This window comes from Diadema setosum, chromosome 1, assembly GCF_964275005.1.
Source record: "Diadema setosum chromosome 1, eeDiaSeto1, whole genome shotgun sequence".
NCBI classification, from domain to species: domain Eukaryota; kingdom Metazoa; phylum Echinodermata; class Echinoidea; order Diadematoida; family Diadematidae; genus Diadema; species Diadema setosum.
Genome location: NC_092685.1, coordinates 6,476,352 through 6,502,829, shown reverse-complemented (window position 1 = coordinate 6,502,829; position 26,478 = coordinate 6,476,352). Strand labels below are relative to the sequence as shown.

At 38.5% G+C, this 26,478-nt stretch overlaps 1 protein-coding gene across 1 annotated transcript in view; it reads right to left on the bottom strand.

The window, feature by feature from the left end:
• Nucleotides 1-4,782: 4,782 nt before the first annotated feature.
• The window catches only part of LOC140233727 (ribosome quality control complex subunit NEMF-like), a 36,442-nt gene continuing 14,746 nt past the window's right edge, over nucleotides 4,783-26,478 (bottom strand). Inside the window, exons 13-36 of the mRNA XM_072313831.1 lie at nucleotides 25,404-25,564; nucleotides 24,799-24,963; nucleotides 24,403-24,466; nucleotides 23,848-23,936; nucleotides 23,112-23,215; nucleotides 22,362-22,424; nucleotides 21,426-21,538; nucleotides 20,529-20,586; nucleotides 20,177-20,235; nucleotides 19,103-19,195; nucleotides 18,268-18,448; nucleotides 17,605-17,881; nucleotides 16,841-16,991; nucleotides 16,037-16,074; nucleotides 15,231-15,456; nucleotides 14,625-14,660; nucleotides 14,165-14,242; nucleotides 13,279-13,600; nucleotides 11,750-11,832; nucleotides 10,867-10,920; nucleotides 9,932-10,038; nucleotides 9,241-9,284; nucleotides 8,723-8,802; nucleotides 4,783-6,495 (exon numbers count right to left, since the gene is read on the bottom strand). Coding sequence (XP_072169932.1) covers nucleotides 6,418-6,495; nucleotides 8,723-8,802; nucleotides 9,241-9,284; nucleotides 9,932-10,038; nucleotides 10,867-10,920; nucleotides 11,750-11,832; nucleotides 13,279-13,600; nucleotides 14,165-14,242; nucleotides 14,625-14,660; nucleotides 15,231-15,456; nucleotides 16,037-16,074; nucleotides 16,841-16,991; nucleotides 17,605-17,881; nucleotides 18,268-18,448; nucleotides 19,103-19,195; nucleotides 20,177-20,235; nucleotides 20,529-20,586; nucleotides 21,426-21,538; nucleotides 22,362-22,424; nucleotides 23,112-23,215; nucleotides 23,848-23,936; nucleotides 24,403-24,466; nucleotides 24,799-24,963; nucleotides 25,404-25,564 — 2,724 coding nt within the window. The 3' untranslated portion in view covers nucleotides 4,783-6,417. The remainder of the gene's footprint in view (nucleotides 6,496-8,722; nucleotides 8,803-9,240; nucleotides 9,285-9,931; nucleotides 10,039-10,866; nucleotides 10,921-11,749; nucleotides 11,833-13,278; nucleotides 13,601-14,164; nucleotides 14,243-14,624; nucleotides 14,661-15,230; nucleotides 15,457-16,036; nucleotides 16,075-16,840; nucleotides 16,992-17,604; nucleotides 17,882-18,267; nucleotides 18,449-19,102; nucleotides 19,196-20,176; nucleotides 20,236-20,528; nucleotides 20,587-21,425; nucleotides 21,539-22,361; nucleotides 22,425-23,111; nucleotides 23,216-23,847; nucleotides 23,937-24,402; nucleotides 24,467-24,798; nucleotides 24,964-25,403; nucleotides 25,565-26,478) is intronic.

Here is a 26,478-nt window from a genome sequence, read left to right as displayed (position 1 = left end):
CACCAAATATCCAGTAGTCATATGGTGTTCATACACCCCACTGACCTCTACTACCTGGACCGATTATCGCCTATTCCCGCTTGTGCTGACACTTGAAGTGGGCACGCACACGCAGTGGCTATTTTACACTTCCATGGGCGATACGGCTTACTACACGTTACATACTGAAGGGCTGTATTGTCTGTCTTTTCAGACATCAAGTTTTTTATTACCTGGGATGTGTTCTTTCATTTTTCATTATTATAGGAGACCCTTAGATGTTAAATGAAGCCCCTTGTTTTATTATTCTCCCGAAGGAAAACATACAAATGTATAATTCTACATACAGAATGCAAGTTCCTCCTCCCAGCACGTTCTCAGGCTCCTTAAAGGCTTTCCCACATTCTCTCTCCTGCCCATCTCTCTCTCACTTGATATTAAATATTGTCAGCCATTTATGCACTGTAATCCTTCTCACTCTCTTCCTCACCATACCTTTTTTTTTTCCCTCTCACTTTCTTTCTAACTTCTCTCTCCCTCTCTCTCATTCTGACTGTAATCTACATTTTTCTGTCTTTCCAAATGCTCATTCTCTAACTGTGGTCTATTTATCACAGAAACGGTGTTAGTGCTAACAGCGCACTAACCGTACCGATAGCGATGTTTTGGCCGCACATAAGCATAATGTTAGTCAAATTTTTTTTTTTTTTTTTTTTTGGGGGGGGGGGGGGGCGCTGTGGCATAGTGGATAAGACTCCCGACTCCCGAACGGAGGACCTCGAGTTCGAATCCTGCCCAGTGCTTACGTCCTTGGACAAGATGTTTTCACCCACAATGTCCCTCTCGACCCAGGTATATAAATGGGTACCTGGCAACGCTAGGGTAATAATAATAGCAGGGCCCTCTGGTAGAGCAGTGGCAACACTGAAGAGGCTACCCTGGATAAATAAGACCTTATTATTATTATTATTATTATTAAATTCACTAACAGCACCCTCTTGTTCGCCTAACATTTGAAGGCCGCACAGAAGCTAACTGTAGTGGTGATGTTTGAACAACTCACTGTCAATGCCAGGGGCACCAATAGTGACAGTGTCAGTGAATAATTTCTTGCGTGCGTGTAACTTCTAAAGTGTTGTAGCTTACGTATGTCTACGTATCGCATCCGAGGACCGTATCAAATTCAAGCCTTACAAATTCTCACAGGGGAGGAAACGCCCCACCCTGTAGGCCATGTAGGCCGCTTATAAATCCATGCTGCTACTTTAGAGCAAACAATTTTAGCACATTGGGCTAAAATAATTAATAGGCCTACAGTAGTCTTGCCCACGAAAATTACTTGCCAATGACTATAATGTTCATAATAAGTGCAGGTTCATAATAAGTGCAAATTCATAAATATCAACAAGATTTGTGAAAAAAAGTCAATCAAATGTCCATTGTTATGATACCTATTTCTGAAGTTCAGAATTTCTACTCTAAACCCAAAATACCAAGTGTAATATCCATAATCTGGCAGTTCCAAATCTAGTAAAGGCATTTGTATGAGTAACCTATAGTATAAGTTAGGCCTAGTTTTAGTCTTACTTAGCACTGTCGATCGGGACATCATTTTCGTAATCAAATAAAACTTACCTATTATTTGTTCGGAAAGTATAACTTCAAGTATTTCCTTTTCATCTTCATTCAAGCCACCTAGCACATTGGGATCAATGAGTGTAGGAATTTCCCCTCTGCCAGTTTTTCCACGTTCTTTTCTCTGCACGCGTGCACTGTGAGCGACTTTCTCCTTGACAGCCTTCTTAAGAGCCTGCAATTTGTCTTTGATACTTTATAGGCTCCGTTCGTTTACTCCTACAGCATTCGCTTCGAGTCTTATGCTGTCATGAATTTTGTCTTTAACCCTCTGTGTGGCATCATTGCTATGTTTAGCTGACAGTGTTGCGTTTTGTTTTATAAAAAAACTAATCCATGTAACATTTATTTATTCGTAATCTTTCTCCCCCTTCCATTTTAAATCTCAATGGTTGTACCATAGCTAACCAATTTTAACTTTCATCTTCATCATTAATGTCCCTTCTCCACCTTTAACAAAGATCCTCAAGATGAATTGATGTTGAGAGAAAGTTCTCTTTTTTAAAATAATCATTATTGTAACTGAAATGACAATAATTTACATCATGTTTTACATCATAATGAACTGACTTTCACCATGTTCTCATAAATATTAAAAGACATACACATGCAATAACACCTCCTCTAGCACCAAGTTAAAGTGGCATAAACAGTAGGCCTACACTTACGGGCCTTTATTCCCCAGACAGTACCATGCAATAAAATTGTGTTTCGGGGTGTTGGTCACTTGTATGGGGACTTTACTACACGCACCTGTTTTCAGCTTCAGTAACCCTGCACTCGGATGTAGCCCTCGTGGTAGGCTGTTGGTGTCTGGCTGGAAGTAAACTTCCGTCTCAGCCTGGACAGGTGCGATTGTTCGTACTCGGCACGGATGGTAGTTGCCTGCTTTGGGTGCCTTACCACGCCAATTTCTTCATCGTCTTCAGAATTTTGGAGGAGACCGATGATGGAGTTGACAGCATGGGTGTTTGTGTGAAAGGCATCTCTCAGCCTGTCATGTGGTGCAGAAGGTAGGGTGTACGGAGGTTGCTTGACTAACTCGCTGATGACATTGAACCCGATGATGGGGTCACCTATTTGGTCAGGAGTCACTAGTATTGGGACGTCAATCACTGGCGCTTTGTCACCCTCCTCGACGGAGAACTGAACTTTGACCCTGCCGAGGAAAGGTAGTTCGTGCCCATTAGTGGTCTTCAGTTGTAGGTTGCAGCCATACATGAGCTCCTGTATTTCGTGGATATCTTCATTGGGCAGGTATTTGTTTTTCCAATTCTGGGACATGATAGACACTTGAGCTCCCGTATCCCATAAGACGTCGGTTGTAATCCGATTGATCCGGCATTTCACAAGGCATCTATCTTCCAGTAACTTGGTGAGTTGTTTTCTTGATTTGGACTTCATTGCATTGACGAAGTACAGGTTTTGTGAGTGTGATGGGTTTGCATTATTGTGGGTGGGGCTTCCTACTGTTCCTGTGGGTTTCCTCAGGGACGTTGTGAGAGTGGCCGACCTTCGTCCCTCCAGGTTGACCTGCTGACGTTGGCGGTACCGCAGCTGGCAACCTCTCAGGAAGTGATCCTCACTCCCACAGTTAAAACAGTGGGTGCAGTCTGGACCTCTCCCTTGTTCTCTACAGGCAGCACAGCCCCAGTTCGGGCCCCGTTCCCTCATTCTCATGGGTGATGGTTGAGACGCTGGTACAGACTCTGTTTTCATCTTTAAGGCTGCAAGGTCAGCCTGAATCTGCTTGAGCTGCTTGGCCAGTTCGTTGTCCGCTTCCTCAACTTTGGATACCTTGGCCTTTGGTGCTTTCTCCTTTCCTCTCCTTTCCGTCTCCCTGCCATCTGCATCTTTCAGACACTTAAGAATTTCTTCATCTGATACCAAAAGGTTGTTGAAGGTGAATCTGAGCTCAAGGCGGATATTGTCGTTGCTAAACCCGGTGCTGAGCGAATGCAGAAACATTTTCTGGACGAGCTCCGGGTCGTAGCGGAGAGGGAGATCTTCAGCGTCTCTGCCAGCCCCAGGAGTTGACCCTCGTCTAGCCTGTGGAGTCCCTCCTGCACCTGCTGCATCACTGTAATGAGTTTGGCCGCCATGGTAGCTTCAACAATTTTGATGTGATGTCTTAGTAGTAGATCAATACATAATATTATAACAGGAATTTCATAAATTTTCATCTTTACAAGAAGTTCACATTTCCTTGACCTGCTGCTGGGGTATGGTAAGGTAAATACTATTCTACATAAATCCTGGTGTTGAAGTCTCAGCAAAAGAGGTACATGAGAATAGTTCATGTTACCATCATTTTGCCGTAAGTACGGGAGGGAGGTATCAGCAATTTGGACTACAACATCAAGGTAATTATTTTACAAAGAAGGCAAGTCTGTGTAAGCCTAACAAGGCCATTAATTTGAAATTCAACTTATATCTTGGGTAATGTAGTTTCTGGCATGCTAATGACAAGAATACTAGTCGGAGAAAGGTCAGAGTAATTCATGTCAGCATTAGAATATCAGTTGAACTCCAAGACCTTCTTCCTGTGAAGAAGACAACCAGGGTATCTGAATACATACACTGTACTTTTGATTGGCCCGTCTTTGGAGTACACTTCTGTATATTTGCCTACAGTATATTTCATATTTCACTATTACTGTACTTTGTTACTGTGCTTTGGAGTGATCACTGATTATGTAAACGGCCATGTGTTGTACAGGAATTTTGTATACAGTGTACAGTGTATAAATTGTGTCCATAAACAGAATGAAATTGTTATGACCCTATATTTAGTGTGTACATGCATTGTTACTTTAAGTACTTTGTGTATTGTGTGGCTCTGTTGAATCAATAATGCTTGTCTTTGTCAAGAGGTATCCGTTATCTGAAAAAACAAAAAACAATAACAAAAACAAAAACAAAAAACAACATCGTACAGTCTCTCTTACACACAAACTTGTGAGAGCTTGGATGTGATACTACATATGACAAATGCACCCCACTCAACACACACACACACACACACACACACACACACTTCATTCATACTTTATACTGTTTGTATGATGGATTACACAGTTTCTCCAACATTTATATTGGAAGATACTTTCAGCAATGAGAAACAAAGAAACAAAAGCAGGAAACCAGAAGAAAAATTCTTTTCATTCATTATTATTTCATTGATCAAGTTCAATTTTGAATTTCCATTACTGTAATACATAATGTGCCTTCTGGTCAAACGTACTGGACATTGTGGAGGGCTAACATGAGAGGGCTTCCAACGTATGGAGGCAAAAAAGTTTGTACTGTGATATTTTGTACAGTCTCCCATCATATCCAGAGCAAACTCTGAGTGTTTACTCACCAATTAGTACACTGTAAATTGTATAGTATACTATGCACCTACCATCTTTTCATACAGCGCTTTCCTCTACAATTGTACCTGCGGTAATGAATATGAATTTTCATCATAGATTGTGTGCAAATTTTGACAATCTTACCTGTCACATCTTTGTGTACGTGGTTTCAAGAGACTCAAAACATTGGTTATACATTGTACTTACACATCTTCACAGAGAAGACCTTTTTGGCAAACTTTTCAAACTGAACAATGCAACAACAGGAGACATCTGTTATTTCAAAACATGCAATATGTACTGACTTGAATCCTTGATTCCAATCCTTGCCTTCCATTCAAATTGCACAGATATCCAATGATGGTATGTCTCATCCTGAGTGACAATAAAACCTTCAAGAATCCCTCATACTCTCTGTGAGGATCCATCATGTTTCCAGGTCATGATTTCCCTGGTATTCTGGAGATGAATATATGTTTTGTGTCATTCATCACAGATTTAACTTCTTTATCTAGTGTCTGACAAGATCTATTCTGTGTTGTTACCTCAGAATACTTCTTAGTTGATTGGGGGAAAAAAAGGTATGGAAACCGACAGCTGAATTCATCAGGAGACTCTATACATCTGCATGGAACTTAATGACATCTGCCAACAAATTGTGCCAACTCTCATACCTCTCCCACGTAACACAAAATTTGACTTGGTGTATACGCCATATATTTAGCAAATCTAATTTCTCACAAATCAGGACTTTCCAACAATTTTGCAAGTGATTAAATTTGCGATCATGGAGTACAGCAATAAACAGAGATGTGTACATGTGCATGTTGCCTTCATAGCTAGATTAGAGTTACTAATTTTGTGCATTCTTTAATTTGCACATACCATCCAACTCGCAAAATTTGCAAAAATAAAAAGCCGTGCAAAGTATACAGCGTATACAGTAATCAAGATAGCAGTGATGACAACCTTTTAAGTAGCATTGCAGTATTCTCAGGGCTGAAAATGTGTATTTTTGGTGGAAAGGCAGTATTTTTACCTTTCCTGCAATAGATGTGTGTAGTAATACAATTTGGGACAAAATGTTTTTCCATCAAACCTGCAGTATCTGGCATAAAAATACATGTACTGCAAAAGAGTAATAGTTGGCATCTCTGATAAAGGATGTTTCCTGGGATACTGTCAACAAAATTAAACGACGGGTTACTCAACAATTCACACCATAATTCTTTGGGGTCTTTACTTCCAAAGATTTTGGTATGTGATGTCACCAGAGAGGTGGAGGTGTGGTGGTCAGGTTGCCTTGATTCTTCAAATATGTCCTTTTCTTTTGGATTATTTTTTTCTTCTCTTTCTTCTTTTGTCCACTGTCCTTGGATTCTGAAAGATATGGAAGAAGTCTGAAGGCCTACATACATTATACGAGCCTACATGTATGAATCCTACATCATTTTTTCTTCGCTCTTTGGAGGTTTGGACCGGAAAGCTTGACTTTTCCTGGGATATTCCTTGATAGGTCAACATCCTGGAATGAAATGAAATGAAACAAAAAAAAAGAAAGAGATAAATGGATGACTGTAATGTAGCAGGAAAAAAAAAACAACCAAAACTATTGAACAGAAGAAAGACATTCCTCACAAAACAAAAAGAAAGAAAGTGATATCATCGGTCAAACATTGCTTAAGAACTAATATGATACACAAAAGATCATGGAATGCACCTTAGGCTTACTCTAGACTACCTGTAAGCATAACTTGAATGTGTTTTTTAGCATCAGGAGTGTTTTGGAGTGGAAGGTACTAAAGCAACTCAGAAATATTCAAGTTATGTTCAGTCTAGAATACGGTGTATTCCAACGTCTTTTGTTACTGAATAAGCATTGATTGACAGATGATGTCACTGGTAGAATTTTGGTTAGGAAGGGTTTTTGTGATTATATACAAGTAATCTGAAGAAAAATAGTAGAAATATCATTATAATACAAGGCATGTATGTAGATATTCATTTGGTCATATAAGTGATGCTGAGGGTATGAAGTCAATATGCATTGACATTACATAGTCCCTTTAAGAAATGCTTCAAATTTTGCAAACACAGAAAAATCTGGTTTCTTCTGTTTTTATGCCTCCGCCACGAAGTGGTGCCGGAGGCAAGCCGGAGGCATTATGTTTTCGGGTTGTCCGTCCGTCCGTCCGTACGTACGTCCGTCCGCATTCATTTACGCGATAACTTGAGTAATATTGACTGGAATTTTACCAAACTTGGTCCAAGTATAAAGTATGATGGGGCAATTAATTGATTAGGTTTTGGGTGAAATCGGCCCAAGGTCAAAGGTCAAAGGTCAAGGTCAAATCATTAAATTGTATCTGTTTACGCGATAACTCAAGACTGAATTCAGCAAATTTCACCAAAATTTGTCTGAGGATGATGTATGATGGGACAATTACTTGATTAGGTTTTGAGTGAAATTGGACAGAGGTCAAAGGTCAAAGATCAAGGTCAAATCCTAAAATTTATCTGTTTACGTGATAACTCTAAACTGGATGAAGCAGCTTTCACCAAACTTGGTCCAAGGATGATGTATGATGGGGCAATTAGTTGAGTAGATTTTAGTGACATTGGAAAGAGGTCAAAGGTCATAAGGTCAAGGTCAAATGCTAAAAACGTTGCTATTTCCCCCATATCCATGCAATGCCCAAAGGTATTATCTTGAAACTTATTGTAGACATGTACTACTCCATAAAGATTCTCCAGAGAGAGTTTCATGTCATAAGGTCAAAGGTCAAAAGGTCAAAGGTTAGGTGAATATGTTACAATTTCACTTTTCTTGCAAATGGTTCAATGTATCTTCATGGAACTTGGTACATACACATGTACTGACTGGCAGGGATTTTCTAGGGAATGTAGGGGTCATGGGTCACTAGTCAGGGGGGTCAAAGGTCAAGGTCAACTCCTCAAAATTTTACTATTTCCCTCATATACTAGTATATGCAATGCTTACATTATTATTTTTAAAACTAAAACTTGATATATACATGTATTGCCTAATGGAGATTCTCTGAGAAATTTCCAGCCAGAAGGTCAAAGGTTAAGGGTCAAAGGTCAGGTTTAAATGCAAATTTATATATATTTTATACTGTAATTACACTCTTTCTTCATACCTTGAAAATTACTCAGTACATAAACTTATAAAAGGGTAGGTCAGAAGTCAAGTAAAAGTTCTCAATTCCCCAAATACAGGTACCTGCACTCTTAGACAATTATAGTAAACCTAGTTCAAGGAAAGTGAACATTCAAGATATTTCTGACAAACCTGTCATTTCAATATTTTGTCAGTTTTGTGAAGCTGTCATAACACATTGTGAAGACATTGTACCATAGACCTATTGGGAGAATCATGCATTATGGCGGAGGCATCAGTCGCCATAGCGACATTTCTAGTTCTGCTTTAAGAGGACAGCACTGTATGATGCAAAAGAAATCTGAATACACACACGAAATCAGATCTTGTTGGGAATAAAGAATTGACAATATCAAAATTCAGTTTTCTTGAGAGAGAATTTTTCTATCTACCATATGAAACAACAATCTGTATATATATATATAATGGAAAAAGACAGCAAAAACCACAGAAATGTGGATTCTGGGAGTTGATGGGTAGGTGAGAAAAAAGAACAGCTGCAGCAATATGTTGAACATTTCAGATCTTGGCTAGTTACAATGAATGTCCCCATCTACCACACATGAATTACCTTGACTCCCTTGAATAAATCCTTCTCCCTCGGTAGCGTCTCCTTGGCATGCTGAAACATGTTGAGGGCAGTTTTTGCAGCTGAAAGAAGAATTCATCCACAGAAATATGTCACCAAACTGAAATCATTCACATTTTTACAACGGCTTTGTTTGAGGACTAAACTGATGTTTACTTCTCATAGCTTGGCGAAGCATTTCAATTTCGGTAGTTGGCCATCATCACTGTGATAACCAAGTAATGTTTTAAGAAAATATGACAAAAAGAAAAACACTTCAGGACGTCCACCTCTGAAAATCCTGAATACAGCAAAAGTGCATTGTGTTAATGATACACAGTGTCAAATGATAGGACTATAACGTAGAGTTTCTGTTATGTATCATATGTGACTACATCATCCCTGGCAGATATTTTCAGAGATATCCTCCTTAATATGGCAGGGCAGATTCACAAGTTTGAAGTGTGTGAAATGTTTGAAATGTCGATGGAGAAAATACTATAAACTGCTGATTTACAAACCTTTTCCCTTTTTCCCTGTTCCCGGTGTCAGTTTAACTTTGAATCTGAAAACAGAGAGAGAGAGAGAGAGAGAGAGGAGGAGGAATTTATTATGGCAACATTGACTGCAACAGTGACAACATCACCACCAACTTAATCACCACTAGCATTAACAACAACGGCAAGAAGAAAGTAAAACAAGGCCCATTACAACAGATGTTACAGTGAAGGAACAGTTTGTCCCTATCATGCCAAGTTGTGACTGAAGTATGTGACTGAAAACGTGTTAGCTAACTGGAACACAAACATTGATATTGAAAGTACAGGAATAATGTAATTAAAGTGCATTTCTGTTTTCAAGTAGGCCTACACAGTTTCCTCTTGCTTTTCATAAGATGATTTTTTTTTTTTCTTCCTACAAATAAATGATTCTATTTCATCTTCCAGGCTGCTACATAATATTTTGAGCACTGGCTCTTCCAAAACAGTACTCACTAGAGAATTGAAATGAAGGGATTTTCTGATGAATTGAAGTTGACTTACAACACATTTTCTGAAATTCTTAAATTTTTGTCAAATTAGTAATACAAACTCTAAATAAAGAATATGAAAGAGTGCGTATTTGTGTGTGCATGTGTGTGAGTGTGCTTGTAAGTTTGTCTGTGTGAGTGTGCATTTGCAAGTTTGAGTGTGTGTAATTTCTGCAGCTTACTTGTAGTTGTGCATGACGTTGTAGGGGGCACACACTGGGATGGCAAAGAGAAGCAGATCCTCTGGGTGGGGGCTGGCAGTCAGTGTGTCCAGTACCGACACACTCTCCTGTGAAGGAAATGGAAATTGAACAGCTATTAGAGGAATGACTCTAGATACGTAGATGATACCTTAGTGGTAGATGTGACAGCATTAATGGTGACAGTGGTAGCAATTGGCAGTTGATGTTTGGTAATCAAAGGCCATGTCAGCACTTCAGCAAGGTGGAATATCACCTCTGTACAGGTCAATGTTGCCTTTAATAGCTGAATTTCTGCACACGTCATAGGAAAGCGCACAGCACTTATGACAAGTGTTCGTTCATTACATCACGCTCAGTTGATTACTACTGCCTATGATGAAGGTCATTTTCTAGTCCTATCACATTTGATTCACCCGGCGTTGACTGTACATAGAAACCAACCAGAACAAACTTTGCTCTCCATAGTGATGCATTACACTGTAGTAACAAGCATGATAGCAACAATATCAATTGGGATAACTGATGGGAATAATGATGACAATAAAAGTGGGAATACTACTGCTTATAGTACCAACAATACTTATAACATCTACACAAACAATATCAACACACATACAATTCAAGAACTTAAAATGTGGACCTGTCACATGTTTGACTGTTTGTTTTTCTTACCAACATAAAAAATTGTATGTCCCCAGTGCATCTGAAACAGTGCAGTATGGTTTACAGTTTTAAATGGTTAATGGGCAACTGAAAGATGTGGTGCAAAATTGAATCGCGAGCAAACTACTGTAACTCCTTTCAAAACTAAAGCTGGAAATGTCTATCATCTTGAAAGCAATATGAGTAATTCTATAATGCCTCGTCATGACATTGCATCAACTGAGGATAACAATTATGCAGAGGAACCTTACTTCCATCAATCTTGAGTTGACATTTTCAACATCCCTCTCCTCTTCCGAGTCTACCTGTAATGTAAACACAAATAACTCATCTTCATTAGCCGTGTTAAAGTTTTGGCCACTGCAAGGTAAGAATGTGATACACTGGAAATGTGTTATCAATTCTTCATAAATACACAAGAGAAAACACAACACAACACCATGGAGAGGTATACTCATGAGGACAAAGTGTTCTCTCAACATATCATGATAGATTGATTACCATAAAATCACTTTAATCTAAAAAGTGTATATATATAAATATAAATATAAACATATATATACATATACATAAATTCATTTATGTGTCCTAAAAATATTTTTGCGCATGAAGATGATTTTCACTGTAGACACGATTCAACAAGTTTGAGTAATTTTGTGGATTTTTAGCTTTATATATGACCAAATGCCTACATTCGCCATGTAAAACAGCACAAATATCTTTTGAAATTAATGTTTTAAATTACACAAGATTACTGTAAGGGACCTTCTTTATAAGCAATAGATTCCTATCAAAGAGAGAGGCAGTACAGCAACTTTTGAGAGAAACTCAAAGCAACCTCTTTCAGAGTCACTGCTGGGAAAATTAAGCCAGACATACATTTCAGTTTAGATTTATGGCATAACAAAACAGATATTAAGTGATCATATTCTACAGATGTACCTGAACTGTATTTCTTGCTGGCTGAATATCACTATCAAGTGCCTTTAGGAACACTTACGTAATTTTAGTTTGTGCCTCCAAAAGCTATGGAAAGCTCTCAATATACTTTGGGATCTGGGTAAATTTGATTGAACTGTTGGACACAAAGTTCCCTCCATTAAAGCCCTAAGAGTGGTGTCATGACAGCATTACCTCATCCGGGTCATCCGTAGCTCCCCTCCTCTTCTTGGTTTCCCATGGATGAGTCTTAATGACCGGCTTGATAGCAGATTCGTCTGGATAACAAAATAACCAAATGGACAGGGAAATGATACAATGTACAGGAAACAGTACAAACAGCATGCAGGCATATTACAAAATCAGTGCAAAAATGCTGGTATTTATCTGCCAATGAAAGATGGCAATGCACGATTTCACTTGTACATGAAATGACAAAGAACTACGCAAAAACCTTTCTTTACATTTTCTCACACAATGAAAAAGCATGCAATTATAAAATATTGTTTACATATGTTTCTACAAGAAGGCTATGGCTTGACCATCAAAAAAAAAAGTTCTTCCAAGAAAGCTTTGTAACCTTGTAATATTTCTAGTAGTGTGATAATGCATGCCAATTACTAACTAGAAATGTCGCTACGGCGACTGGTGTATGCCTCCGCCATAATACATGGTTCTCCTAATAGGTCTATAGTACAATGTCTTGACAATGTGTGATGACAGTTTCACACAATTGGCAAAATATTAAAATGACAGGTTTGCCACAAATGTGCTGAATGTTCACTTTCCTAGAACTAGGTTCAATTGGATGAATGATTAAAACATCAGAGTGCAGGTATTTGGGGGAACTGATGATTTTCACTTGACTTTTGACCCTTTTACAAGTTTATGCATTGAGTAATTTTCAAGGTATTGAGAAAAAGTATAATTTCAGTATCAAATGGTAAAATAGTATTATCGAAACCTGGCCTTTGACCTTTGACCCCACAGTTCCAAAGAGAATCACTGTAATAGGTAGAACATGCATAAATATGTAAGTTTCATGACAATACCTTGAGTTATTTTTGAGATATGGAGGAAAAAGTGCAATTTAGCACTTTCACTTGACCTTTGACCTTTTGGCAAGAAACTTCCCACAGAATATATATTGGGTTATACATGCATACATCAAGTTTTGAAAAAATCCTTCAGGCATTGCATAAATATAAGGAAAGTAGTTATATTTTGAGGAGTTGACCTTGACCTTTGACCCCTGACCTTTGAACCATGACCCCCAACTTCCCTAGATAATCACTGCCCATCGGTACAAGCATATATACTAAGTTCCATGAAGATACCTTGAACCATTTGCGAGATATGGAGAAAAACATGAAATTTCAATTTTTTTTTCACAAAATAACCTGTGACCTTTGACCTTTGACCCTGTGACCCTAAAATCCACACAAAGTATCATCCCCCAAGGATATACCCTCATACCAAGTTTGATGCAAAACCACCACACGGTTCTTGAGATATCGACAAAAACAAAACGGGACGGACGTACGGACGGACGGACGACCCGAAAACATAATGCCTCCGGCCACTTCGTTGGCGGAGGCATAAAAATCATGATTTTGTGAGAACAGAGAAAGTAAACGAAAGCACACATCACAATATGCAATGCCAGAAACGTTCTGGCTTCTACACCTCCTGTGGCATCTCATCAAATTTTGCATCAGGCCTACCTGTGAGAGTGCTTTGCTCCTGTCTTTCTTCCTGGACATCTGTTGACACCTCAGATGTCCCCTCATCCTTGGTCTGTATTTCTTTGCTTGCTGACCCCTGGCCTTGCCCTCCGGCCGTCGACAGTCCCGGCATGTCCTGCCTCCTGCCAGTGGTCGGCCGCTGCCCCCGGCTGGCCTGGTTTCCCTGCTTCTGCTGCTGGAGCTGCTGCTTCTGTTTGCTCCTGGCTGACTGGTTGGGTTGGTGCATTCGACTCAACTGCTCCTCCTGGCGCTTTGCCTTACGGCTCTTCTTCCCTTTCATGTCCTTGGGGCCACCGGCGGACTGGTGGGGGTAGATGAACGAGCACACTGGAGTTAAAAAATGGCTCAACAAACCCCAATCCTCCCCCTCCTCCTTGTGTACACAATGAATCAGTCTTTGGCACATTCAGAAAAATTATGAACCTTAACAACAATAACAAAAAAGAAAAGAAAAAGAAAAAAAAAGAAAGATACTTTGAGATCAGCTTGTGTTTATGCACTAAGCAGGAATACTTCCAATATACAGGGTACTTTAGACTGGTCCAGAGCATCCATGGAGCATAGGGTTTAGCCAAAGATCATCATGGGGTGTCATATGAATATCATCATGGGGTGTCATATGAATATCATCATGATTACCTTCATCATGCTTGCCTCAAACATCCTCACAGGTTGAATCTCTCCCTATCTCACAGAGCATATTTCAGCTCTGAGTCAAGCACTTTAAACTTACCATATCTCAGCGATTGCGAAGTTTGCATACAATTTGTTCGGACACCACACAAGGTAAAGCACAGACTGAAACCTCAACACAGATAAAGACCATTTGAGAAATCTAAGTGGGGTAATAGAGAAAAAAACTCACGGCAAGAATTTCCATTCGTAACCTCCTCTCCTCCTCATCCTGGTCTTTGTACTTCTGTTTGATTTTCTTCATCTTGTGCTAAAAGGCAAACAAAAACAGTATACCAAATAAACACCTGGTGATGTCATTGTAATAACAACATGATGAACTTTCATTAGAACACATTCATCAGGTGCACTATATCTCAAACATTTTAGAGTTGATATTTTGTTTTACTGGTGTCATAACAATAGCACAAAATGTAAACCTTCCAACTTCGGGATTGGCAAAATGTTATTGAAGAGTCACTACTGCAAGTCATCTTTTTTTTTTTCAATTATGTTTTCATTTCTAATCAGTTACAGCGTGATCTTCAAAAGAGACAAAGTAACAAAGAGAAGATGCTATGGTTTGAAGAGTGATACACACACACACACACACACACACAAACAAACAAACAAACACAACCCAGATAACATACCTTTTGTCCTCTTTTTGGAGGTGCTTGTTGAGAACTCTGAAATGTGCAAAAAGGGAAGAAATCTGATCTTAATAAATTAATGGCACATTCATACTCCTTATCCCATGGAAGGGGATGGTTTTGGGCAAATGTGATGAAAATAATAAATACATGTAATGTCATATGACTAGGGTGGTCAAACTACCGTTTTTTTATGTCTTAATGTACACAAGTAACACAAATACAAAGATGTTTTTACACCAGGCCTGCATTTGTGAAGTTGGCAAATTTAAGCACTTGTAAATGCACTTTTGAATGTGATTTTGATATCATTATCCATAAGAAATTCAACTTATGACTATATTTTCACTTATCAAATTGCAGCATTGTGAATAGGTGATAATTTCAGGCCCATGGCCAACAGATGTTAAAAAAAAGGGGAATAGGAACACAGAACAGCTGCAGATATCATATGATATATTGAACAAGAGAGTCAAATGAATAAGACCATGCTATATTAGGCTATGACAGCAGCTAATGAGCATTATTGTATATGGACTTCTTGTGTAGTGAGACATTCAAAGTACACATTTGATTGAGCCTCTCCCAATCCTACACTTTACTCACTGCACTGGATTCAGACACACTCCTTGAGAAAGGCGCCCTCGCCCCATCACTATTCTCTAGTCTTGCTCCTTCCTCGTCTCCTTCGTCTTCATTCACTCTTCTCTCGCTCCTTTCCTTCTCTTCCTCTCCATCACTCTCCTCCTGTCTTGTGTCGGCCGTCAATTCGGCTTCAGCACCCTTCACCTCCGGGGCTCCTCCTTGCTTCTGTTTCTGTTTCTTCAAGTCTCTGCATTATCAATAACAAGTGGTGATGTCAAAACTGCACACCATCACAAAATTGTACAAGGTTCATGGTAGTTTTGATTTCCACCAAAGCCTCATTCAGCATCTACATGACATTCTGAAACTGCTAATTAGTATCAGAATAACACACACTTTGGCCACTTTAGGAACAATATTATCAAAATGATGATAAGAAACTATGGTAACATTGTAGTCTGATAATAGTCAGAACAGAGCACTTCGGACTTTTATATGATTTCTCTTTTTAAAAAATCTGAATTGCATGGACTGTTACAATTTGTCTACCATTAAAAACACACAATTCTGCAAATTGAAACCAAAAAACAGCATGGGTGTGTCCTACTGTCATCTATGAACTTGACTACATTCCTTACAAGAACTGCCCACAACAGTACAGAAATGTCATTAATATTGGTCTGTACATGTTTATCCTTTCCTGTCCACAAGTTGTGAGGTGTAAATCTCTAAAATATTTGAGGAGTTCTAAAAACAATACTATCACTGTAAACAAGAGCCTGACAAAAATGGCAAAGCCTAGAAAACAGAAGAGAAATGGAACATACCTCCTTTGCTTGGCAGACAGCTTTGGCTTGGATTTTTGCTGAAAGAAAGATACACAGGAAAAAAACTATAAACACTCTGCACCATTTTGGAAAGAGATCAACATGCTCCTACATATTACAAAAAAAAAAAAAGAAGAAGAAGGAATAATGTTTTGACATTCTCATCCTGTGGCTAACCTACATTCTCAGGTTAAAATTAACTGAAAGTGTAGCACTTTCATCCTTACCCTCCTTTTCTTTTCTAAAGTGTAAGAGGTAGGAAGTTTTGAAAATATATTGGCTCACACTTACAGGGAAAATCTTTCATGAAAATTAGATTGTGTGAAAAAGAAGAAGAAGCCTCTTCAATTAACATTCACTTTTTTTCTGAAGCTATTGCATTGAAGGAGTTCTCCTAAAATTTGACCTTGACCTTTGACCTCTACACTCATTATGCTAAATTATTATCACCACAAAACTGCTTTACTATAAATCATATCTAGACCAAGTTGACTTAAAACCATTACAGACTGCTCCAGCCATTCTACAAATTTGTGACAATTAGGACCCGGACTAAAATCTTTGACATGAGGCAAAAATTCCAATTTTACTTGGAGGTATAAGGGTAAAGAACTAACACAGTATTTCTCTCTGTCCTGTAAATACAGCATGGAGTAACACAAACAGATTACAAAATTGAATTTACAGAGTGACACGGTGAAATTGATCAAACTGCACTGAAATATCTTATCAAAGTGAACATCTCAGAGTTCATTCTGGGAAGCAAAATCACTAGGACAGGAACTCTAACTCTGTAGAGTTTACCTGTGTTTCAGCTGCGGGTCCCCCAATGACGATTGGTTTGTCATCTCCAAGATAAATGACTGCCTTGCCATCCTCATCTACATTCCCGTCTGCAGAATGGTAGCTCCCTGTACTCATGACACTGGAACCACGGGGCCGCGTCTGTTCATATCTATGTCCGATATAAAAAATAGTACAGAGTACCTAATGAACAGGAGCAGTGTTCGCAAATACAGTTGCAGATATACATCCAAACAAATAAAGGAGTTTTTGAGACAATCTAATCATTGAAGACTTCTTGGGTTTTTTTTTCTCCCTAAATAAGAATGATTCCATGAACAGGGACTTTAACCTCAGCAGAGAAAAACAGAAATTAAAAAAAAAAAACTGTTGGTGTATCATCATACATAGCTAACTCAACAGCTGCAATGAAATTAAATGAAATTTGCCTTGGGGTAAATTCAGTCATACTTTGCCATTTCTGCATCAAATTTCTTTTCTTTTTTTTTCAATTATTTTTTACTCTCTCTCTATCATGAATTGAATTCTTGCTTTAAAGATAGTAGATATCCTGATTTAAAGATAGCAGCAGAGTATAAAAAAGGCAGTACAAATAACTTGGATTTTTTTTTAAAGGGTAAAATTTCACTAGATTTACAAGGAAATAAAATCTTGTGTTTCAAATCAAGCTATGGTTGCTGAGATAACAGTGATTACTGGTATCATCGTGTTTTTAGAATATCTGAGTAAATTATATTTCCTCCCAGCTGATGCAGTCCACCAACCTATTGCCTTGCATGTGAAGGAGTGGGATAGTGGTGTCTGGATACAGGTTCTCCTTGTCATCTTCATTCTTCAGCTCTTCCTTCACAGTCACAGTACGAGAATCCTCCTCTGCTTGCCTTGCTTCCTCCTCCTCCTCTCCTTCTTCTTCATCCTCCTCCTCTCCAATGTTCTCCCCATCATCTTCCTCCTCCTCTCTTTTCTCACCTGTCGTTGCACTCCTACATTGGGCAGCATCCATCCCCCTTTCAGCTTCCTCCCGGTCATCATTTTCCATACCTTTGGGTGACCGAACAATCCATGGGTGCAATGATGACACAAGGATGAGAGCCAGGGTTACCATAGAAACGGATGCAAACAGATTTATATACCATGAGCTTTACAGGAGGCATAGATGGCTATGTGTATATAGGCACACACACTTGAACTGATGAATGCACAAATGAATACACACATGCAGATTAAGCCTGTGAATTATGCAGTTGCACTATGTGTGTTTCAAAGTCAAATTATTGTTTTCATTTGGTTTCATACTGGTAATAAACAATATCAAATAAACTGCAGATGAATAAACTAAGGCATTATACTCATCATAAGCTGTGCACAATCAGATAGTGAAGGCATACTATTATTCCTTTAGGAAACACAAAACACATTCTGCTCACCAGAATGACAAGAAGAGTTGAGTCTCTGCTCAGATCCCTCTGAAGCAGTCTCTCCTTTGACCTCATCACCCACTCTTTCCTCTTCTTCCTCCCCATCCTCCTCTCCTTCCTCCTCCTCCTCCTCATCTTCATTCTCCTCTCCGTTGACCTCCTCTTCAATGTCCTCAACATGGATGTCAGTCTTCAGTTGAACAGGCATTCAGAAACCAAGACAAAGTTTGATGGTGAAGCAGAGTTTCATACAAGATATATTGAAAGTAAGGAAATGAAACAGACTGATGGGGGGGGGGGTGTTATAATTTTGATCACTTCATCTACATATCTTAGCCATTTATGCTTTATCCCTTCAAAAGTATTTGGAAAAGGATTTCAATCTTATTTCAGAGATAAACTAGGGCAATATGATTGTTGCCCATAGTCAACTGGGATGCCTCTGCTTGTCATGCAACCATTATATCTCTTGTATGAATGTGGCGCTTCATCTTAATTCTGGCAAAGCTCATTGATCTCGACCACCGACCAAGCACTGTACATATGTGCACAATTACCTTTTAGCTAAATTTTGTGACTACTGAAGGCAATCAATTAATATGTTGCATTCCCATCTTTCTCACAAAATATAACTGGACAGTCTTCAAATTTTGGCCAAAGTAAAGTAACTTTTGACCTTGACCTATATCACCAATTACTATCACAATTATGTAAAACATGCTAAGACTAAAACTTAACCCGTTGAGGACGGTTTGATTTTGCTACAACACGCATTTCCCATAGACACCTGCCCGAGTATACTCGGGACTCGTCCTCAACGGGTTAAAGGAATAGTAGAGTGTACCTCCACCGTCTCGGCCACAGATGACATCTCGTCCTCCTCCAGTCCTCTGACTCGTCTCTCACCTTTGTGTCTCCAGGCACAGGATTCGTCAATCTGAAACAGACAAACATCAGCCAACCACAAGATGTCATTTCAAAAACACTGAAATAAGAACTGGCTGGGGTGGGCAGAAGGGATGAAAGGGGTCTGGACATTTCCCTGACCTTCAAGATAGAAATGCAATCTTAATGCAGCTGTACTATGGTGACATTTGAAGGATTTGAAGGTATGCCATCAACTGAATTGTGTCTTTCCAGGGAGGGGAGGGGGCATGGCATTCCCCTGAACTTCATTATGAAATTAACCTTGAAGTAGCTTCTCTCTGTTTGCCCCTTGATGTTATGTCATTCATTGAATTTAATTGTACAACCTTGTATCTACCTCTTTGCAACTTCAAGGCCTGAAATACATTGACGATTATCATTCTTTACCAACAAGAATATCTCCACACACCACACTATGCTCCTGCTCTGTTTCCTTTGGCATGATTCTGAGCTGACAGAGTATGAATGATATCATAATTCACAGTAGTCCTAATTGATTCTGTAGAAGACACTCTATCCTTTACAATGGGTATTCACACATTCTTCAGAATGGAGTATATAAAATCTAGCCAACTACTGCTTTGTCATTAATGGAACATCAAATTTTAACTCCTTCTATTAATCTGTCTATGAGAAATAAAAATGATAGACTTCACTTTGCAATGATTGTGAACTATGTCTGTTGTAATGTTGAAGTTGAGATTTATTTCTTTAGGACTGGTACAGATCTTGATAATGACACTTGAGAATCTGATGATGGCTGGATATCAGCATTCCAACAGTGATGAGTGCTGAGATAGAATGAACTCTTTGACTATGAATCAAGTTAGTCTGCTTCCCAGTTAGCAGTCATGCCTCTACAGTACAGAAGAATCTCTAGTCTTAAATGTTTGATTATCATTCATAGGAAGTAACATTACATTCACATAACATATAACAATATAAACAATATTCACAGTAATTGAAAGAAAAAAAAATCCAAACCATTTACCTTGAACAGGAATCCAAAGCCCATAACGAGTTGAGTAGGTGGTAGGTAGTTCTTCTTCCCTAAAGATTCATGAAAACACATTATAAAAATACAGATGAATGCATGGGAGATTGCCGACAACATCATTATTCCTCCAATGTCATTGCCCTATCAAAAGAAGTTGCAATGTACCATACCTCATCATAACCAGATGGTAAGACTGCTATTAAACACTTGAACACCCATTAAAAGAAACACTCAAAGCCAAATTTGTGAACACATGAACACACATAGAAAGCAAACAAACAAATTATATATATATATATATAAAAATGCCCTCAAAATTCTAAGAGGACAAGAAACTGAAACATACCTCTGATCATGAAGCTACCAGTTGAGAGATACTCCCCAGTGGGTGCTGTTTTTGTTACCTGGTTCACACAAAATAAGAGGGAATTTCTTTATATGAAAATTCTGTGGTGTTGCAGATAATTAAAGGCAGAATTTTAGTACTTGAAATACTATCAGAATCTATCCTACTTTTCAGCAAGTTCAATCATGGAAAGGGGGAGGGTGGGAGGAAGCTTGATGCATTATCATATCAAATGGAAAGCTTCAACTATCCCATATTGAACATAATAAGTGTATCAGCTTTTCAGCAGAGTGCACACACAAATAAATTCAATGATGAGTAGGGAGTCAAAAACGTGATAACTCTAGATGCAATTTTATCAGATAAGACTGCTTCCAATGTTGTGTAATGATACACAATGTTATTACTACCCCTTTCATTCCACTATGATAACCAGTTATGTCACTTCACCGCCAGCCAGTCAATGACCTCTACTTAAATTCTCCACCTCTATTAAGTCACTGACCACCATAATCCCTTGAGTATACCACCAGAATGTTAGAAGGATCCCATTGTTCCTTCACTGTCTCTGATATTAGGACATCAGGAGAAATCTACAGAAATCAGTAATTGTCTCATTTCTGCTTTCTTCTAGCTTTTCTAATATTCATAGTGTACCCTTGACATCACTCAAACAAAGCAAACTCTGAAAACAAGTGCACAGAGACCAAAGAAGTAAAAAAAAAAAAAAGAAAAAAAAAAAAAAGAAGCAAACCAAACAAGACAAACAAAGAAAAAAAAAATGGATTTTGTGAAAATTTACACAGAAAGTCATCATTATCTCTGGTTGAATACAGCATACCACCAGCTATCCAGGGGGAGGACACCAAGTTACAGTAGGGAGAAGGATATATTCACCTGATCATGGTGCACCCACCATGCACTGGTGATAACTTTGGCATCCCAAGCCACACTGAAACACACAGCCATCGTACCGGCCTCCTGCAGTGTCTTGGGTGGTATAGGCCCACCTGAGCATGGGAACACAGTCAGAGCAATCACATGAATACATGCTAATTGTCATAAAGCATTTTGCAGTACTTTAATGAGTGTTGACTTAGATAAAGAGATGCACATATGTGTGGACGAGTCAGGTCTTTTCAAATATAGCCCTCAAAAGCCTTTGGCGAGTTAACTGTTTATGAAAACACTGTAAATGTTTAGCACATTACAGTGATACAGCACAATACCCAACATTAAATGCCCTTTCTTTGTGGTTGCCATCCTTTATATATTCATATTCTATATCTCTATATCTCCAAAGCTCAGAAATTATGGGCAACATATGGTATCTGCTCAAACACAATTTCACCACATCTCAACTTCCAACACATCTCTCATGTCTTTCTTGGTTCACCCTTGTCCTTTCACCCCAGAATACTAACTACAAACATCAGGATTCTTACATTACAGAGGTAGCTGACACCATCCAACCTCCTTTTTTTTTTTTTTTTTTTTGCTGACAATACCACAACCTATTCTTTTATTGGATATTTTTCTACTGCCAGTCAGTCTTGAAAATAATAATGCATCGTTTCTTTCCTTTTATTTCCTCAATAATGCACATTATACAAAAGGCTGAAAATTTGGCATTCTGGTATTGAAGTAGAACATGAAAACAAATCTATATCATAGGACTTGATTCCCAGCACTTTATGCCTTTGATATAAGTGGTAAAATGTATGCACTCCCACTTACCTCCAGAACAATGAAAACAAGTCTGTATAATAGGACTTGATTCCCAGCACTTTATGCCTTTGATATATGTGGTAAAATGTATGCACTCCCACTAACCTCCAGAATTCTTGACGATGACACTGCTAGCTCCATGAATGTCGGCATGAACATAGACATCACCTTGGTATACAGAAAACACAGTATCTCAAAAATTAATCATGCCCTTGGGTGAAAAATGTATAATTGTTTTCCTAATTTAAAGAATATCTTATTTGTTGAAAACTTTGCGTTATGGAAGTTGTCATGTTACATACAAGATCATTACCTTTGGGAAATATTTCACTCAGATATTTGTCTGTAACTTCCAGATTTAGAATATGATCATGCAGCTAATGTGCTTTAGGCCTACACCACCACAAGAAAAAAGAAGATATTATTACCTTAGAGATACAGGTTTACAAAAAAATTCCTACTTCAAAATCTCTGAACTAAATTTCAGCACCAGCATACGATTTATCAGTAAATGCATCACATTCAGTCACTTACAATTATTACAACAAATTTCAAGAGTTTACAAACAGTTTGCAGTGCTGACAGAAAGCCCTTCTCAGCTCTCCACTGATTCACTATCAAATCATATCTTTAGAAATCATCATGAATATCAAACATTAACTAAAACTTATTTTATTTTTGATTAATTTTTAGTATCTGCATCATATCTGGCATGATAGATATCTGAAATGCAAAATACAAAAACAAAAAATAAAAACAAAACAAAAGCAAAAACAAAAACAACAAAATCTAATATGAGCATTCCCTGAATGTGCTGACAGATAAAAAGCTAATAAAAATGGCCACCAGTCCTACCTTGTGATAAGTATTTCTTCACCACTAGTTCGTTCTGCTGCTGGTCCCGACCAGCAATGATGATGTAGTTCTCAGAGCTAATACACCAGTAGAACTTCTCAAACCTATTGTGGGAACATGATGACATGCAAATCAGATGCCATGTGGAATCAACGAAGTTGTGAATACCAAGTCCAGTTTATGAAGATGGCTGGGTCAACACAATCATACTTTAACACTTTTATATCAATCTACCCAATACTTCAAGCAGGGTGATGCTACAATATTAGAACTCCATATAATACTTATGATTAATTAATAGTGTATATCAATGGAAAGGGTAGACAATTTAAAACAAAAGTAGTTTGGATTTTAGATATTCTTTCTGCTAAGTGAAAACCATTTATTAGTTCGAGGCCCATTCAAAGAGTAACAGACTTCATGAAGCATACTAGCGAGCAGCACTTCTCAGAATAACATACTGTATAACATGATATATTTGCGGCGTATCATTTTCGCGAATTGGAGCCAACAGCCTTTATTGTGGCATGAAATTTTCGCGAACTGCCACTGGCATTCAATGCATATAGTGAAGACAAAAACTTTCGTGTGCATTTTAATTTCGCGAATTTTGGCGCTCGCGAAATTCGCGAAATCAAAATGCACGCAAACATTCCTCGTTTTACAGTAATGATTTCTTTTACTGGAGTTAAACCAGCAACTTTGTACACTGATGCAGACCAAGAAATTAACTTACCAATATGTTTTCCTTGATTTGTTGATGCTTGCTACCATGGCAACATCCTTCAGAGCCTGCTTTGTCTTCTTCTCAGCAGACTTTATTGCCTGTACATTGTTGGAATGCACAAATGGTATGTTTGAATAATGGCTGTTAGATGTGAAATGTTACAAATATTTAGTACTTGCCAGAACTAACAGAATGGATATTCTCATTTTGTTTTGTTTTTTGTTTTTATTTTTTGTTTTTTGGTTGTTCCGAGTGGTGCCAGGCAGGGCTGTATGGACACACTACATAAAAATGCTATGCTACTGTTGAACCGATGCATTAGGTTTTCATGGTATATATCTGCACAGTCCCGCACAAATTAATTAGTGGTGGTAATGAGGTCAGACTTGCATTTGCATACCTCAAGTATTATGCTTGCTTGTTTTCACTTTGCTACATCACTGAATTACATTTTGTTCATAGTCTTTAGAATAGTATGAGCAAGAATTGACCTGAAAAGAGAACAATACTCTTCTTCATTTCTTTTTTTCTGGTCTTGCTCTGCCTTTATCTATGGTAACTAACCTTGGCCGATGATTCCACAGTCTTTTGTTCCTTCTTCTGAGATGTCTTCTTCTGCACAAAGAATCTGCAAAAGGATCATTTCAACATCAGAAATATAAACTGAGCGGAGAAATCAGTGAACTGTGCACATTTTCTGTATGGATCAACCATTTAGCACTCACGCATGAGTTAAGATAGTACAAGCACAATTTGAACACAACAATGACATGTGAGTACGAACGACTATGGTTATACACTCTAATTCTCTACACTGAATTGTGTAGAGCCTATTTCGCAAACACAGCATGACTGATGCAAAACCTGACAATACAGTTGTAAATGACTGCAAGTGAAAATACCTTTTGCTAAAGTCACACTATCTCGCTCGAATCTGAGGCTCTGATCAGTGGAACTCACCGTCTGGCATTAGCATAGGCAGACAAACCAAGGTCGATGTCCACTATCATCGGCTGTGGACGATCGCCCCTTGGCTTGGATTTCTGTCGAGGAGCTGTGTCTTTCAGCTCACCATCGCTGTCACTCTCCTCGTCAAAGTCTTCATCATAGTCAATGTATGGATCCCTGAATAAAAGACAATATGGAACAGTCGATAATGTTGAAGTTATTGTTCCCTTGTTTTCCCTTAAATGTTAAGTTCAAAATAACGAAGAACATCACAATTAGTTGATGCGGTTATTCATCCTGAAGCTTTTTATTGGCGGTTTAAGTCCGTGAAAAATGAATGAAATTTGAATGAATCAGGATTCAAGGGTCTAGGGCAATTTACCCCCTAGGCAATTACCCCGGACCCTTCCCCTGACCCTAACCCTAATCCTGAACCTAATCCTAACCCTAACCTAAACTCTCACCCTAAACCTAACCCTAACCATAATCTTTCCTCTAACCTTATCACAAACCAACATTTAGTTGGGGGTAATTGCCCTGATGCGAAGCTACAGACAAGCTACATGGTGATGGTGCATTCCACCACAGATGTCTGCACTAAGTAAATGACAGCACACCTGAGAAGCATCTGGAAGTGATTGGTATCCAGCTTCAATCCTTTTATTGCCATGGCAACCGGATCCCCCTGGGTCTGGGCCTCTTTGATGATGTTGTCAATCTCCTTCCAGTCGATCTGATTGGCCACAGCACTCCGCACTACTCTCAGAGCCTGTTCCACCTGCAGCCAGATCACGACAAATTTACTCACTCCTGGTTTTCACAGAAAGGCTATCATGGCTACTACTAAAACATTGGATAATCGGTGATAATTCACATCGACAAAGAGCAATTTGTCAATCAGATGCAATAAACACAACTTGATGCAAGTATTCATTAATTTGAAGAGGAACCATTTTAGCATATCATCTCACAGGTCTCCAGTTCCACGTTCCTTGCTTTTATTCCTATCAAACCGAATGAACAAACCTTGACCTGATTCTAGTTTCAAAGTTGGCAAATGAATAAAAATACAAGTAAAAGAAACTGCCAAAAATTACATTCAGTTGCCCAGAGTTTAATGTCTGACTTGACAAAGAGACAACAGACATCACTGAATAGCACAGATGAGCTCTGGAAATTTGACACACTGCCTTTAACTACAAATCTCTGATGCTTTGTCTTTCATGGAGAGTGAACCTGAAATATTCCTCATTTTTCATATGACAACTTTGCAGAGATAACTACCTTCAGAGCGAAGATTCATCAGCATCCTGCACATTTTTCAAGAAAATGAATGCACCTCAAGATTAAAATGGCATCACTACAAAGCAATGAAAGTCAAGGAAATGAAATGACAATTGATGTAAGTAGAGACAGAAATGATAAATTCAATCCTCAAACTGGACATCTTATGTCCAGTATTTACAAGCTTATTTATAAGTTTTCTTAAATGATCTGTACATTGTACCATGATCCTTGAGGGCTCCAAGACAATGTTACTTATTGGCATATCATGGCAACTTGTAATTGGACAAAATCAAAGGATAGGTCAACCTGTCAAATCCAAAAAACAAACTAGAAATGTCGCTTCGGCGACTGGTATGCCTCCGCCATAATGCATGATTTTCCCAATAGGTCTAGATAGTACATGTG